General features: G+C 40.1%; 1 protein-coding gene across 1 annotated transcript in view; it reads left to right on the plus strand.

Annotated features, from left to right (window-relative positions):
* Positions 1 to 4,044: 4,044 nt before the first annotated feature.
* The window catches only part of LOC117824170 (neurexin-3b), a 258,052-nt gene continuing 245,845 nt past the window's right edge, over positions 4,045 to 16,251 (plus strand). Inside the window, exons 1-2 of the mRNA XM_034699575.1 lie at positions 4,045 to 4,149; positions 7,303 to 7,464. Coding sequence (XP_034555466.1) covers positions 7,363 to 7,464 — 102 coding nt within the window. The 5' untranslated portion in view covers positions 4,045 to 4,149; positions 7,303 to 7,362. The remainder of the gene's footprint in view (positions 4,150 to 7,302; positions 7,465 to 16,251) is intronic.

Here is a 16,251-nt window from a genome sequence, read left to right on the forward strand (position 1 = left end):
GAATATTTTACAAATAAGACGCCCTTGTTTTAAAAGGTTTCTCTCCAGATCCCAATCTCAAAACCAGTGAGCTGTGAGTGGAAAAAGGCTTTTTGTTAAAGCTCCACTGAAGAGTTTTTAACTGGTTACGATACAGACTGAATTTAACATTGATGCCTCTTTAGGAACTAACAAAGAAAGCAAACAAGACAATTAGCAACACGATTGACTGTTTCTATGTAGTTATTCTTGATGTTTGAAACGGCTGCCACAGGGTAGGTGTCAGACAAATTATACACAGCAAACATTAAATAAATAATAAATTTGTCTGTCAGAATAAGCAGGATGATTATGTTTGGTTACAACAAATCACTTCAAAATGTACAGGATAAAAGAGTCAAAAGGCACTGCTCGTCCAAACGAGGAGCCAGAATTTACAGAAACCAATAGTTCCTCACTGGAGCTTTAAGGACTCAAAATGATCAAAATCTAATGGTGCAGAATAACAATGGCAGCAACCGTCTGCACAACACTTTAATAAAGACAACTTAAGAAGGTCAATATTTAACATGAGATGTCACAACTAAAAAAAAAAAAAAAAAATTTAATTAAAATTAAAAGCAGGGACGTACCAACCTGTCTCTCTCTTTCTCTCTATCATAGTGGAGATCATCCACTATATAACTGGGCAACCTGTCCATAGTCAATGTGTGGGTAACACTGTTGATGTTTTGCATGTAAAAGTGTTGTCACGTCCATTAATGTTGGAGAAGAAAATGTCAGTTAACTTCAAACTTTCTGAAGCATGTCTCATCCAGTGAAACTTTTAATTCAAGTATGCTACATGGATGATTAGAGTTGTCTTTTTAATAACTTTTCTACCTTTGGATGGGTAAATCCTCACCAGTTACTGTCTATTCAGTATGTTAAAGTAACAGGAAACTAATAAACTAGAGTCAGGCTTGCAAGGACAGTCAGCCTTTTCCCCATACTGCCTTTAGTTTGCTATCAGCCATATGCAAGGGCCCTCCAGGCAAAATATGACAGCAGGCCCACCAGTGTCAGCGGTGCATTTCTACAGATCATGGTTATAGTGCCAACTGTTTCAAGGACTCTCTCTAGCTCAGGAACCCCAGAGGCTTGTGGCCAGCACTCGTCCAGATGTACAGTAAAGCCAATTGGAGCAAGGAGTGAGAGACATGTTGTATTATTGACACTGAATGCAAAGTAACCACACTGTAGATATATAAATGCATACTTTATCAGTCATTTCAAAGATTCTCTGATTGGTTTATTTAAAACTTATGGAAAGAGTTGTCTTAGCTGCTAATGATTGTCTTCACTACTTCCAGCCATACTTTTTGTGTACTAGAAATTTTGTTGCAGCAATATTTCATATTTTTTTTAATGTAGATAATGCCATTGCAGTTTCTTAGATTCTATACAAAGAAACATAAGAAACAGTGATCGGAACATTAAGACCAAATGAAACCTGCAAGATCAAAGTGGGTTTAATACTCTTAATTAAGCACAGACGGTGCTATCTGCCTTTGACTTCTCTTGTTCAACATCATTATGTCTCTTACATCTGTGGCTGAATGGAGGCATACAGACATTGCTGCAGATGACAAAGATGCAAATAAGTGATTTCAGACTCTGATGATACGAAGCGGACTACGCATATATTCCCTGACCAGTTTGGCATATTTCTGTTTCGTAATATACCACACTGTACCGTACAGTACCGTATCGTAATGTATTGTTAGCAATCACATTGTATTCTATCATACAGTGTTGTTAGCTATCTTTCTATTGTATTTCATAGTGTTGTTAGCTATTGTATTTTATAGTGTTGTTAGATATTGAATCTTAAAATGTTGTTAGCTATTGTATCGAAGAGTGTTGTTATATAGCTTAGCGTATAGTGTTGTTAGCTATTGTATCATAAAGTGTTGTTAGCTATTGTATCATAAAATGTTGTTAGCTATTGTATCATAAAATGTTGTTAGCTATTGTATCATAAAATGTTGTTAGCTATTGTATTGAAGAGTGTTGTTAGCTATCTTAGCGTATAGTGTTGTTAGCTATTGTTAGATATTGTATCGTAAATTGTTGTTAGCTATTGTATCGTATTGTGTTGTTAGCTATTGTATTGTAGTGTTGATAGCTATTGTATCATATTGTTTCGTGGTCTAAGGTATGTATCACACCAAATGACACCTTGTTGTAAATTGTATTGTATCGTATCTTATCCTATCCTATTGTGTTGTAACATATAGTAAAGCATCCTGTATTGTGTAGTGAGTTGAATGTCACAACATTCCTAATTCGAGGAAGAAGATCTTTTTGATTCCACTGTTCTGCTGCCTCTCAGTGCTGCACAGTCTCAGTTTTAATAATGACTACATATTTCCCTGACACATGGATGAGTGTTCCACAAGGCCTTTGTTACCTCTCATGCCATTTCCTCATGCCTCTGTGCCATGCAAAGACACATACTTTGCCTAGGGGTGGAATTTCGCCACAACCGGAATCAGCACCTCATCATCCTGCAGCCTCCCTTCCTTTTCCTTTTTGTTTCTCTTCACATTTTCATTTTTCCTCTTCCACCTTCTGTATCTGTCTGCCAGATCCACACGGCTGCTCCCTCATGTTTACATATAGCCTGATCCACAAAACAACAGAACAAACTGACGCTTCACAGCCTGCAGCCCGAGCGCTTTCTCTCTCATCTCTCTCTTCTGTCTTCCTGCTTGTGCTTGTTTTTTCTCTCCTCGACCCTCATGACTTTTCAGCGAGTACACAAAAGCAAAATGCAGGAGGCAGTGGAAATAAAATGACACATTGAAAATGGTATTGTTGGCATGTAATGACATAGTTACTGTTACCAAGTGCTGCAGAGGTTGTTTGGTTTGGTATGTTGAAAGGGCTTTTTTTCTGAAGGTTGCAATTTCTGAAAGATGCTGCCTTGAACAGAGTGTTCTCGGAGGAGGAATCTTCATGCCCGACCTTTTGGTCTGTGGTGCTGTGTCCAACTTAACACACTGTGTAAATAATTGACAGTGAGCCTGACCTTGTCTTGAACAGATACACCCAGACCGGAGCTGGATGGAGCTTGTAGAACCACTTTTTAAGAGGCAGCAGGAGTGTCAATTATTTGATCACAGGTCGTAAGGAAACCCTACTCTTTCTTTCTTTTCGAGTCTTCTCTTCTGTCAGCCTAGCAATTTTTATTTTCGCCCTCTCACTCTTTCCATCCATCTTCAAGCCTCCCCTCACTTTTCTGTCTGAAGCTGTCTCACCTTACTCTCAGTGTCGATCTAAAAAATGGGTCCAGGAAGTCACTTTGCAACAGCAGAGTGATATAAAACTGTAAAATCAGGCTATGTTTGATTTATGCGCACCATTAGCGGGGAATAGTGTTCCATCGTGAGTAGTCTGTCTGTCTAGGGGCTGTAAGGGAAACCTAAACCCTCGGTCGCACCGATAGGATTTTATGATCTGAACTGAATGATGGGATTATCATAGCTGTAATTATGGTGAGCGCTGCATTCTGTGTGTGCCTGTGTGTTTGCTCAAAGTAGCCTTCTCTGCAGTGTACTGTGGTTCTCATATTTACTGAGGCGGCTTCATGATTGATGCAGGGGCCAGTACGGATGCTGGGCTTGTTTCATGTATTAAACATTGGACGATATGTGCTGAAAGAATGTGATAATGACTGCAGGGCTGCAGTTGTTGTTTTGCCCAAAACTCATGAGGAAAACACGATTTTCACAACACATGGTGAATCACAGCAAGCTTGAGTGCCACTTATCCTCTCTGAGTTTAATAAAAGTAACGTTATTTTTCTCCTCTCTTGTCGTTTCAGCGAGGGAGGAAAATGTAGCCACCTTCCGCGGCTCGGAGTACTTCTGCTACGACCTCTCACAGAACCCCATCCAGAGCAGCAGCGACGAGATCACGCTGTCCTTCAAGACATGGCAACGCAACGGCCTCCTCCTTCACACGGGGAAGTCGGCAGACTATGTCAACCTGGCGCTTAAAGATGGGGCTGTCTCTCTTGTCATCAATCTGGGCTCCGGGGCTTTCGAGGCCATCGTGGAGCCGGTCAACGGAAAATTCAATGACAACGCCTGGCACGACATCAAAGTGACACGCAACCTGAGACAGGTAATCGGGGGGAGCCGTGATGGACGGAGTTTGGAGACAGGCGGATTCTCTTTTTTTATTTTTTCGCTTTTAGATTAGCTGCTTCCTAGAGCTTTGAGAGAGAGCTGGTGTTATAAGAATGTCACCTTGTTCTGACTGGTTGTCATTCCATTGCCACAGTTCAGAAACATTATGACTGATGTCATCTAACTTTAAGTTGTCTTTATGATTACATCGATTCTTTTTAATTTGATTCATCGTTTAATTTCTCTTCACTTGATAAGTTGTTTCAAAAGCAAGAGGAAGCAGATATTTGGAATGCTAATGAAAGTTAAGTGAATTTAGCATTATGCTAGGTGTTTTCCTCTCTCCTGTTTATCAGCTGCTTTTAAAGTTGTTTGATCATTCTTTTTTGCTTTACAATCCCCTCAGCTGACACTTCCATCAGGCGCTGTCGCTATCTTCTTGTTTTCTTGCTTGTGTAGAATAAAGACTGTGACTTTAAAGCCAGGCAGAAAGTGTTTGCCTTTGAGCCATCCATTAATACAGTATTTATAGCTCAGATGATCATGATGCCTTTTAAAGATAGAAATACATTGCCTTCAAAGATGTGCATCTGTTGTGCACAAGCAGAATTTGTTACTTGACAGATATTGTTTAGTGTCTCTTGATGTGATATAAAAGCTTGTTTTGCTGCTGGGTGGAGCTAGAATGAGTCAGAGGCGTGTACACAAGGCTGTAGAAAGAGAGGAGATAGATAGTGATACTTGGGGATGTAAGCAGGTACTGTTAGCTGCAGTGTGTGCAGTTGTTCTTTGTCTTGGTCGACCTTTGGTTTGTCTGAAAGGTGAGACAGCATTTAGTGTAGCTCTCAGAGCAGAAGTAGTAAGCGCCTGTTTCCTGACCCTCCCTTACAGTAAGCTTTGTTCTCACAGGTTAGTAAATAGTTGTAGCAGAAAATCTCAACAGTTTAGGGGGTTAGGAGCGAAGGGCCGCGGGCTGCTTGCCCACCCTCTTCTGTCTTTCTTTCTTCCTTTTTACAGATCTGTCTTCTTTCTTTCTTTCACTCTCATGTTCTTCCTCTTGAAAGGCACACTTTGTTAGGAAAGGGGTGAAAAAACACTACAAGTTTTGTTGGAGTGAATGCCATCCTACACAAATTTTAATCTGACAGTCCCTGGCCTTACAGTACTTGTCTCTGTGTTTTTCTTGCAGGACTCTGGTGTAGAAAATTTGGCTAGGATGGCAACACAGCACTTTATTACTGCTGCCAACCTCTTACAAACCATGTAGTGTTTTTCACCGCAACACTAACTCATCCATGATTAAAGCCATTTTTATACTAACCAATATCTAACCAACTAATGTACTAACTAACATCCTACTTCTTCATCATTGCTTTTGGTTTTTTTTTTTCTGTCCATCCTTATTAACAACCTTTTTTGTTCACTATTCTTTTGATTTCCTTTCTTCCCCTTTTTCTGGAAAGCAATCAGGCATTGGACACGCTATGGTAAACAAACTACATTGTCTGGTAGATATCATTCTTATTGTCTTTTTTTTGGGTTTGCCGTGTGTCCCCTCCCCCTCTCTTCTTTTATTCGTTCTCTTTGAGTTCCATCCTAGACACTCTTATCAAAAAATGAGGAGATGGGTTTGTATTACCAGGCAATTCTTTCTTCGCTTCTTCTCAATTTCCTCCCTGACCTGCCAACAACCTCCTTCTTTACCCCACAATATCCCATCCTGTTTTTTTTCACTTTGGCTTTTACTTTTTTCTCTTTCTTTCCTCCACATTACTGCAGATTTCCAACAAGTAATCTAAAATTAACTTTGTTGCCTCTGTTAGGGCAACTTACTTTTTTTTTATTTTAATTTTTTTTCACACAAAAAGTCCCCATTTTTTGTGAGGACTGTCTTCCAGAACTGACAGAAGCTTACCACAATCCCAAAGATGGGGACCTCGACACCGAGCCCTGAAAGAGAATCTACCTAATAAGTGGCAACCCTTTAACCTTTATTGCGGGAGCTCTGACAGTTGTTTCCAACTCACTATGGCGCATGGCATGCCCACACCTCATCGACCTCTCACCCCCCAACTCATCGAACCTCCACCCTGTCACCAGAAATAACCACTAACACTCTAATTCACTCACCCACATCCCTCCTGTCACCTTCTCACTCACTTTGCCCTCCCTGTGTGTGTTTTTGTAGCATGCTAGTGAAAGTGTTGTCTGTGTGGTTTTGGCTAACTTCGCCCCTGGGCCTATAAACATAACATTTCTAAGAATACGCATCCTGATCAAAGATTATTGGTGTGGTCCAGTGACATTGAATTACCACCATGACACCTGAGCTAAACCTGATCAGAGATCAGCAGCAGCTATTCTGAGAATGTGTATGAATATGGGCTCTGGTCTTGACTGTGCATGAGCCTCTGCACCCTGTGTGACATGCTCCAGCTTTGTATGGCACCATTGATCCACTTACTCCCTTACACGTCCAGTTAAGTGTGTTTAATTTGCCTTCGAACAGTGGTGACCTCTGTTTGCACATTGTTGTGGTGTGAAAAGCCTCCCTTTGTTTGCATGTGCGTGGATATATAGATGTTAATGTTTGCAATAGAGAGGCGAATGTGGGACTGGTGGTGTGAGAATGAGTGTGCGTGTGAGTGAAGGCGTGCGCAAGCCTGTCAAAGTGTGCGAGTGAGTGTGTGTGCCCAAGTACATGTTTACTGTATATGTGTGTGTCTGCAGTTACCAAATAAATCCCGAAACCTAAGACAAGTGGAGTCAATTTGTCCTTGGTTTGAACATTGTACTAACCCTCCCCCAACCTGAAGTTTCCAAACCAAACCTAGGATCCATTCTCTTACCCCCATCAAAGATAAAGAAAATATGCCTCTGCCATATTTTCTTTACCTGTCCTGTGAATCCTATGGCAAAAAAATCCATTAACAAAATCCTACAAAAACGCTGTCTGGTCCAAAAAGAAAAATCGCTTCAAGGTACCAAACAATTGAGACGAGCAACTTCAGTGTGGAACTTAAGAAAAGTTCAAAAGAAAAGCTCATTTCGAATGCAGACCAAGGAAGGAGGTGTGTTTTATGCACAGCACGCGATCGAATCCTAGAGTGTAATGGCTTGGCTTTGGCTATGTGTTGCCCCTCAACAGGTCACCATCTCCGTTGATGGGATCCTCACCACCACCGGCTACACCCAGGAAGACTACACCATGCTGGGCTCTGATGATTTCTTCTATGTGGGTGGGAGCCCCAGCACTGCAGACCTGCCTGGATCTCCAGTTAGCAACAATTTCATGGGCTGTCTCAGAGAGGTAGGAAAAACTCCAATGAATACAGATAGAAAACAGGTGAATGCTTGCTTTAAATTGCGGGTTTGTCATTCCCAATTTCATATCTATTTGCATTTTCATGAAAGTTTTCAGAACAGTGCAGCTGGATGGAAATAAAAAAACAGCACACTTTCCCTGAAAGGAAGGGAGAGCAGAAGAAAAAAAACTGCATTATCAATTAAAGCTGCTGAGTTGGCAGAGGAAGTATCAGACTTTCAATATTCCCTGGCTTAATGTGATTCATAACACTTACTGCAGTTTGTGTGTGAGGAAATATCCCCAAAATTGCTTCTGTCACATGTAATTTGCAGCCTCAGCTTGAGTGTGCTGCTAAAACGCCTCCCAATGGGCAGCAAACTGAAAGAAATATTCGTCTATGATGAAACACGTAAAAGCGTTGTTGTTTTGGGACATTTGTAATGTATTTGCTGGCTCTTTGAGCTTTTGAGTACAGCCAAGAAATGTATTAAGTGTCTCGTTATTTACATTTTGCTTGGCATTACTTATTCTGCAGCAAGTAATAGCTGTTAACAGGGGACGGGTGGCTCTTTCGAGCTGTAAAATTAAAAAAAAAAGGCTGCACATCAGTTCTGCAGTTGAGCAGCAGTCTTGAAAAATAGTACATCTTCAAGGGACCTTGCGTGGAGGCTGTAGTTTTTGACGTTGCTTTGATTACGCCTCATCAGTAATTTTATCCTATCTATTCATCCTCTGTACCTGTCTGCATTTAGAAGTTTGTTTTTAGCTCAATTACAGGGTTAAAAGGAATGTCAGTTCTGATGAAATGAATGTGTCATGGATAATTTCAATTGCTGTCAGCAGCTTGAAGCTATAATTTACTGTCATGCTTTTTTTTTTTTATCAGAAAGTTGGCATCTATTTATCCAGGATGTAAAACCCTGAGCAGTAGCTGCTGACACTTTTCAAGCTGCAGACATTAACAGCAGTCATTTTATTCACAGACATGCGAACGTGCATTTGTTGACAATTTATGTTGCACTGCCACTTATACCATGCAGAGCAGCACTTCTGTGTTCAACTATAGACACATCACAGAGAACTATAAAACTGAATTGTAATTAATCCTTTGAGTTTCTATCCTGTAAGGACACTGGAGGACATTTCAGGCATGGATCAGATATCAAACAAGTAAACATCTTCTGTTTCATTCGTCAATGTTTGCCTCACACACCTTTAATCGGAGAGGGTTGACTACAGCTTTAATTTCAGCTCCTTCTCCACACCAATAAATCAGATGTTATCCTCACAATAATGCAGACACATTCCGTACTGTTATGATTAAAGTTTAAAGAAGGAGACAGAATGAATATCAGATAGAATAAATTGCTTTGTCAACGCTGTGACAGTATTTCAAAGTAACAAAACAACAATCGATACAAGTACATTTGAAAACTGTTGATAGAAAGAATTATGTAAGAGTTCATGTACAGTGAGCAGGTAGGGATGTGAATTATAATCCTGTCAGGGTGAACAGGACTCTGTACAAACTGAGGGAGTCTTGTCTCATCCTGAATTCTAACTTGCATAACCAACTGCTCGTTATACATAATCCTGCTCATTACTGGTTTACCAACTGAAACAAAATATTGATTTAAAGATGACTTAGTGATTTAAGAGTGACAGCTTAAAAAGTCCCCACTCGTTGCACTGAACATTTGAGTTTATAGTCAAGTCATGGTTGAACATTAGCCTACTTATTTGTTCTGATTCATATTAAACTGAATGTTTCTATTAAGAGTAACGTCAGACAAGGTGAACATATATTTTACAACCATACTTATGTTGACTAAGTCCTAATTGATCTCTCCTTCTCAAATCTTTACAGTCATCACACCTTCAAACATAAATGAGACCTAAGTCAACTTTTAACACTGTTGGTTTTATCACTACCCTCATGTTCAAACTTGAAGTTGCTTTGTATTGATCACTACATTAGAAATGCAGTCTTCTGCTCTGCTGCTGTTGCCTGGATGCGGGACTTGATCCAATATTTAAATATCCTCCATGTTGCTTAGCCTACCAATTTAGCAGGCTAATGGAAACCAACATTTTCGCCACAGTGTCAACAGGCAGGAACCTCCTATCTGTGGATTTATCTGATATGACTTGTGTGATGGGGTTGTCCCTGGCATTGTTTTTGCTATTGAAAATGTATTATTGCTGTTATGGGGTTTCGACAAATTACAATCAAGTCTTCAACACATTTTTGTCACAGTGTCAACAGGCAGAAATGAAATGTGCTGGAACCTCCTTTCTGTGGATTGATCTGATATGACGTGTGTGATGGGGCTGCCCCTGGCATTGCTTTTGCTATTGAGAATGTATTATTGCTGTTATGGGGTCTTGACCAATCAGAATCAAGTCTTCAACACAACTGGGTGATGAGTAAGAAAACTGGTCAATAAGACAAAAAATCTTGTGATTGAGTGGACATGACTTATTAAAGCAAACGACATCTCATGAAACATCCATAAAGTGATAGCTCTATGAAAGCCTGATAGAACACTGCATGTAATGGCCTAGTTTCCTTTAGTGTAAAGTCAAACTGTGAATCAACTAACCACACTACTTGACTGAGTTAATGGGGACTGACACAGCATTAAAAATGTAGGTAATGTGTTCACTTACCAATGCAAGTGCTTTTTAACAGCAATTTGTTTGCTAAGCAATTAAAAATGCTGTTCAGTGAGCACATAAGTGCAGTTTGTTTTTCCATGGCAATGAAACACTCCATGTTATTTTGAGTTTACTATAGTTACATTACTATGTAGCTGGGTTTCAATCTGTCCCGTTTTCACCCTTACATCCCAGCTGTTTGTCCCTTCCTTCACCACCACCTTCTCAATTCTGAGAAGAGCCAGTAAGCCCAGTGATGTGCTGCCAAGCTCAGTCGGGCAACTTCCAGCACGCCTTTCATTAAGCCAAGTAAGCTTCCATCAGACCACTATACACTCCCTTCATCTAGTTTTGAGGTTGCACACACACGTTTAGGTGCTGGCTAAGAGAAAGTCACCTTGTCTGAGATGTTTAACATTTCCACTGAGACGCTCAGACTGCCGCTTTTCCAGTAATTACCACATTGGCCTACACATCCCTGGTTCTTTTTCAAACTGCTATGACTTTTCATCTCAGTTTCTCTTTCAGACACAAATGTGTCGCACTCATTTCTAGCACTGCTGCCTGTACTTGTTATCCTAGGCTTTATAAATAAGTAGCCTGCTAACTCACACTTGCTCAGTTGATTATCTTTTCTCAGATTGTTCTTGAATGGCACAAAAGTGACAAAGTAAAGGGACAAAGAGCTGGACATAAGAGTTGTCTCACTCTACTTCTTGGGCTTATCAAAGAATTACAGATACATTTATACATCAATGATCCGCTTTGTGTGCAATTATAGTTATGATCAATGACATCATCTACTCTGGTGAAATTCACATTTTTCCAGGTGTTTTTTTCCAAGCTATTTCTGCCTATGTTATGTGCTGTTGCAACATTTTTGATTTGCAGTTCTTGACAGCCATGCAAGTCAGTCCAGCACAAAGCATGAAAGATAAATGAGCACTTGGGTCCGTACAGCAGGCAGGCTTTCAAACTGTATACAGTCTTATATGTACTCCAAACACTACTAGACATTTGCTGCTTTGGAGGAATTCAGGGTTTTTGCCTGAAAACTTTAGCATCATCTAAGAAAATTCCTAGATCTTAAGTGAGAGGCTACATTTCAGTTGCTAAGTATTTTTGCCAGAGCTTGTAGTTGTGTCAGTTTTAGCTTAATAATTAATTATTGTGTACATAGTTAAAGTACTGTGTCGGCTTGGCCTCATTCTTTGTATTTGACTTCTGGTTCAGTTCTTACTAAATGAGATGAAGACTTTTGTTTCTACAGGTAAAGCAGCAGCTGTTCTTTACATTGGTAATGCAGTACATTTCCACCCAAGGGCTGAACTAATCCTCACCTGAGCCTCCTCATTTATCTTCAAGTATAAAGTATCCCTCCCAGTGTGGTTATATTTAAGTAGATCTCGGTTTCATAATAACAGAAAATATGCTTACATAGACTCATGTTCTACGTGTACAGAATGAAGATAAACTACAGCAAAATGAAAGATTCACTCCACTTACTCTAGGATAGGTTGTGAATTTTATCAAGAGGTATGCACCTTTTAAAAACTGCATATATACATACATACATACATACATACATACATACATACATACATACATACATACATACATACATATACATATACATTTTAAACGTATAAATAGATTAATCTTTTATTTTGCACTATAATATTCATATAACAAAGACTGCTCTTCTTATCTTTTGGTCTCCACAAGTGAAGTTCCAAGGTGACTAATTTCCTGTTTGTTTTAACAGAAATTTAAACTCAAAATAACTGACCAGTAGAATGGTACAAAAACATTCCGAATGGAGCAGACCACCAACCTCTGAGGGAAATATCAGTCTCTCTAGCTGCTCAGTGTGTCACTTATTTTACACAGACAATCAGTGTCTTATCAACTGTCTTTTTGAAGTCTCAAATGCAGCATTTTGTCTCCCATATTGTTGGTTTTCTGGTGGTCAGTTATAGTTGGATGATAGAGTGGTGCTAGAGAGTTCCCAGAGGCTGTGCAATCAAAGCTGCTCAACCTTTGTCTGCGATCAGCTTATTAGCCGTTGAATGAGGCAGGTTACTGTTGTTTTTCCCACAGAATGAGATTTCATATAGGATAATAGCTAACCCTTGTTGTTCATTAGACAAACAAAGCTAAGAGAGCTTCTGGAGCATAGCGTGCAGCCTCTCACTCGCCCACGTCTCCAGTGGGAGAGCGAGCAGTGAGTGCACAAACTAAGTAACCATCAACAATCCTGTCTCGAATAAACTTGGAGCCTTAAATACACAATTGAATGACAGACACTGTTTGAGCTAACCGGTTATGCAGGGTGGATTCATTTTAGTCTAATTTTACAGTTTTTATGATATTTTTTCAAAGAAAGATATTTTTTTCTGGCTGTTAAAAATTGAGTGGAAAGAATTATACCTCACTTTGTTGAATCATCTTAGCTGAAAATGCGTTTCTAACTTCTACTTCTTTCTTATCATAGGGAACTGTGGCTTCAACGAGCGGTGAATGGAGCACGGCATGCTTATCACTAACAGGTGTTCTGTCAAGTTGTGCTGCCCTGTGAAATAATTCACCTTAGTTGATGCTGATAGCAGAGGCCTGATTCTAAAATAGTTTTGTGAGCATTCAATTCCGGGACTTAACATATTTTCATGTCTAGCTATTTTTGGCTTCTTACCGTGGACTGTAAAAAAAACAGACTGATTGCTGACATGCAGCAAATATCACTCGGTGTCAACAAAAAAGATGCTAAGACGTGGTGAGAATATATCGTCGCAAAGTTGTTGCAGATAAGTGATTTGATTATGAAAAAGGAAAAATAACAATGATGTAATTAGTTACCCACCTAATTTGAGATTTCCCCACAATTTTAAGTTAATTTACAGTTTCTGAAAAAATATTCCGTAAAGAATGTTACACTCAAAAAATCATCAGTGGCTCCAATCCTCTTTCATAGACCTCCATTCAACAAACAAACATTGTAAAGGTATTTACTAATACTGATTGATCTGGAAAACATCAACAAATGCTTATTGTCAACATTTCCATTGAAAAAATTAATACTGACATTAAGCTATTTTACACATCTGATGTTTTTATGTAAAAAACTCATAGGGCACCAACAAAATAAACACAACTGAGAGTCTAAGTTCAGTGACTATATCAGCCTAGGTGCCACGTAGTGGACAGTAACCAGCATCCACCTGTCATTCAAAGCAACATGTACATTGCTTTAAACCTTTGTATCATTAAAACATTCACATTTTACAATAATTCAATCACTTAAAGTTGTCATGCATAGACAAGTTAGCTCAAAAAATGTATCTATAAAACTTCATGTTGAACCTAGCTATTGACCCACTCAATTCTGCTTGAGCATTGAAACAAATGGCCTAAGGAAATATTCTTGCTTTTAGAGCCAGTCTGAGTAACTGAACTTTTTGTCACCTCTCTATTTGTTGCATTTCTCAGCTTCAGAGGTTGCTACTTCATCCAACTGTTTTCACCATCCAGATGCTAACGTTGTGTGTATCTCTTAAAAAATGGCTATCTGTCTGAAAACAGCTGCCGATGCAGCTGAAAACACGATTGATGAGTGTTCTTGTTCAACCTAAACAGTGCAATTTAGAACAGCAAACAACAATCAAGAAACAAAATGAGCACAAAGCTGCTTAAAATGCTCAGGTGTGCTCTGGGAGCTGCAGAGTCAGCTTATGATTCTCTGTACGTTCACCCTCACAGGCAGCCCTATCCATATGACACGTAGACACTAGAGGCATTGCGCACATCTAAATAATGATCTGTGCAGCTTCAGAGAAACATTAATGTAAGGTGCGTACTTAAAGTTTGTCCGTGATGCAGAGGCAGTAATATCTTCGTTGTTTCTTCACTAACAAGCGTGACTCATCATGAGCCCTTGGGAGGGAACATTGGGTGGACAGCATCATGGAGGTGATTCACCATGCGGTTGGGTAGTTGTAGCATTGTGTGATCCTCAACTGTTCATCATACGTTGCTCCATTTAGCAGGCATGATGCCAGCTGCTACCCAGGATTGTGCAAACTGCTCACGACCGGCTTTGCTATCTACCCTTCATTCAGAAAGTCTCTTTTGAACTCCAGCTTGGAGGTTTTTCCATGTGCTGCATTGTGTGGATGTGCAACGTGCTGTTACCTACATCTGCTAGCTATGCATCATCCTTTTGTCTCTCTGCCTCTCTTTCTCTTCAACACCATATTTATTCCTTCCTGCCCCCTCCACCTCCTTCTTTGGATTCAATATCCTGGGATAATGAGAGAATGATTCAGTTGAGTTTGGCCCGTTGCTCAGATCAGAATGCGTCAGTATTTCTGTCTGCCTGTATGAGTAGAAGTGTCTGGCTAAAGAGCTTCAAACATTACTGAAGCAGGACTGTGGGTGCATATTGGTCTCTGCTCACTATTAGATGAAAAAAGTCCATCACTTATGAATAAGCTGAGGGAGGCATGTGTTTCTGCAGAGAGCAGATTCCTCCCTTTTCTTTCTGTCTGACAACTAAAAAGATTGTGCGTGCAGCCATCACAACCCCTCTCTCTTTAGTCTCCACTGCACTCATCTGCCCCCACAGGCTACATGCGATGTCATCCACACACACACACACACACACACACACACACACACACACACACACACACACACACACACACACACACACACACACACACACACACACACACACACACACACACATTCCGCCCACGCTCGTGTTTTGCCATGTGGCCTTGCACTGTGTCACATGACTGAGGGGGGCCGGTGGGCAGCCGCCGTCGTGGCTCGCTCCCTTTCCGGTCAGCCTGATGTTTGCAGTGCCATGCAGTTAGTGCCTTCTCACGCCATCCAGCCCCTCCTTCGGATGTCACAGGGCACCCGTGGTGGTGCTGGAGTGGTGTAGTGGCAACTTGTGTCAGACTGTGTGCGGGGAGGCCGGGACATGCGCTGTCATGGCTGCTGAGAGACAGGGAGGAGCTGCGTGCAGGAGGCGGAGGAAGGGCCAAAATTTGATGAGTAACAAGCAGAGAAGCAAGCACGACAGGATGGAAGGTGTGAGAATTAAAAACAGGGGGAGAGAGAGAATACAGGAGTGGACTGGTGCAGGTGTGATGAATGTTAGCAGGGGGCAGAGAGAAACTGAAGAATCGTGACACTGACAGAGATCAGGAGAATGACAAACAAGTGAGGAGAAGACGATAGAGGGCAAAGACCAATATTTGGCATTTGAGAGGAATGTGTCTTCATCAGTTGTGTGTTAGTCACCTCTGTGTGTTCAGACAGAGCTTGTTTTCCTCTCCAATACAAATGCAAATGTCACTCTGTCCTATTAATTATTAAGCTTTTTTAAATTACCCCTTAGAGAGAACCAAACAATGATGGATGGGTACAAACCTCAGACTATAATGGAATGCATGCACCTTTCACCCTCACCCCCGTATATGTAGGATGAACTCTGCGACGGATACACAATGTTTGTTTACCAGATTTGGCTTTAGGTTTACCTTCATGGAGGCATTTTATTTCCTCAACTTAGGCTAACTCAAAAGTCAACTTAATGTCATACAGAAAAGAAGATTTGCAGAAAGATGTTCATGGAAAAAGGAAATATTAAGACTAGAAAACTTCTGAATGTTTACTTTGTCGAAGCTAACAATTGACATTTTTAACTTATAATCTTGTCTTTTCTCATACACAAGGCCTTTATTGGATCAATTTGATCACCTTTACTTACAGGTAGGAAGGATGTAATTACATGAAACAAGTTTGTGTCTCCTCACAGTGCAGAATAAAGCTTACTATCAGCCCTATGAAGTTATCCCAGCCTAGTCTTTCACAGGAAATGAAACATATTTTTTTAATAATAATAATAATAATAATTCTATTTGCAGAGCACCTTTCAAAACCAGGTTACAAAGTGCTTTACATGGGTAGCAAAATAAAACAGGCAGATCATAAAAACACACAAGTCAAGATAAAGAAATAAAACATATTTTAAAAGACATAAAATTCCCCTAAAAGAACTCTAAAGTAATAAAATTGTTTTAAAATATATTTCTTAAGATGGTTAAAATAAAATAAAGTCAAATG

This window comes from Notolabrus celidotus, chromosome 13, assembly GCF_009762535.1.
Source record: "Notolabrus celidotus isolate fNotCel1 chromosome 13, fNotCel1.pri, whole genome shotgun sequence".
Taxonomy (NCBI): domain Eukaryota; kingdom Metazoa; phylum Chordata; class Actinopteri; order Labriformes; family Labridae; genus Notolabrus; species Notolabrus celidotus.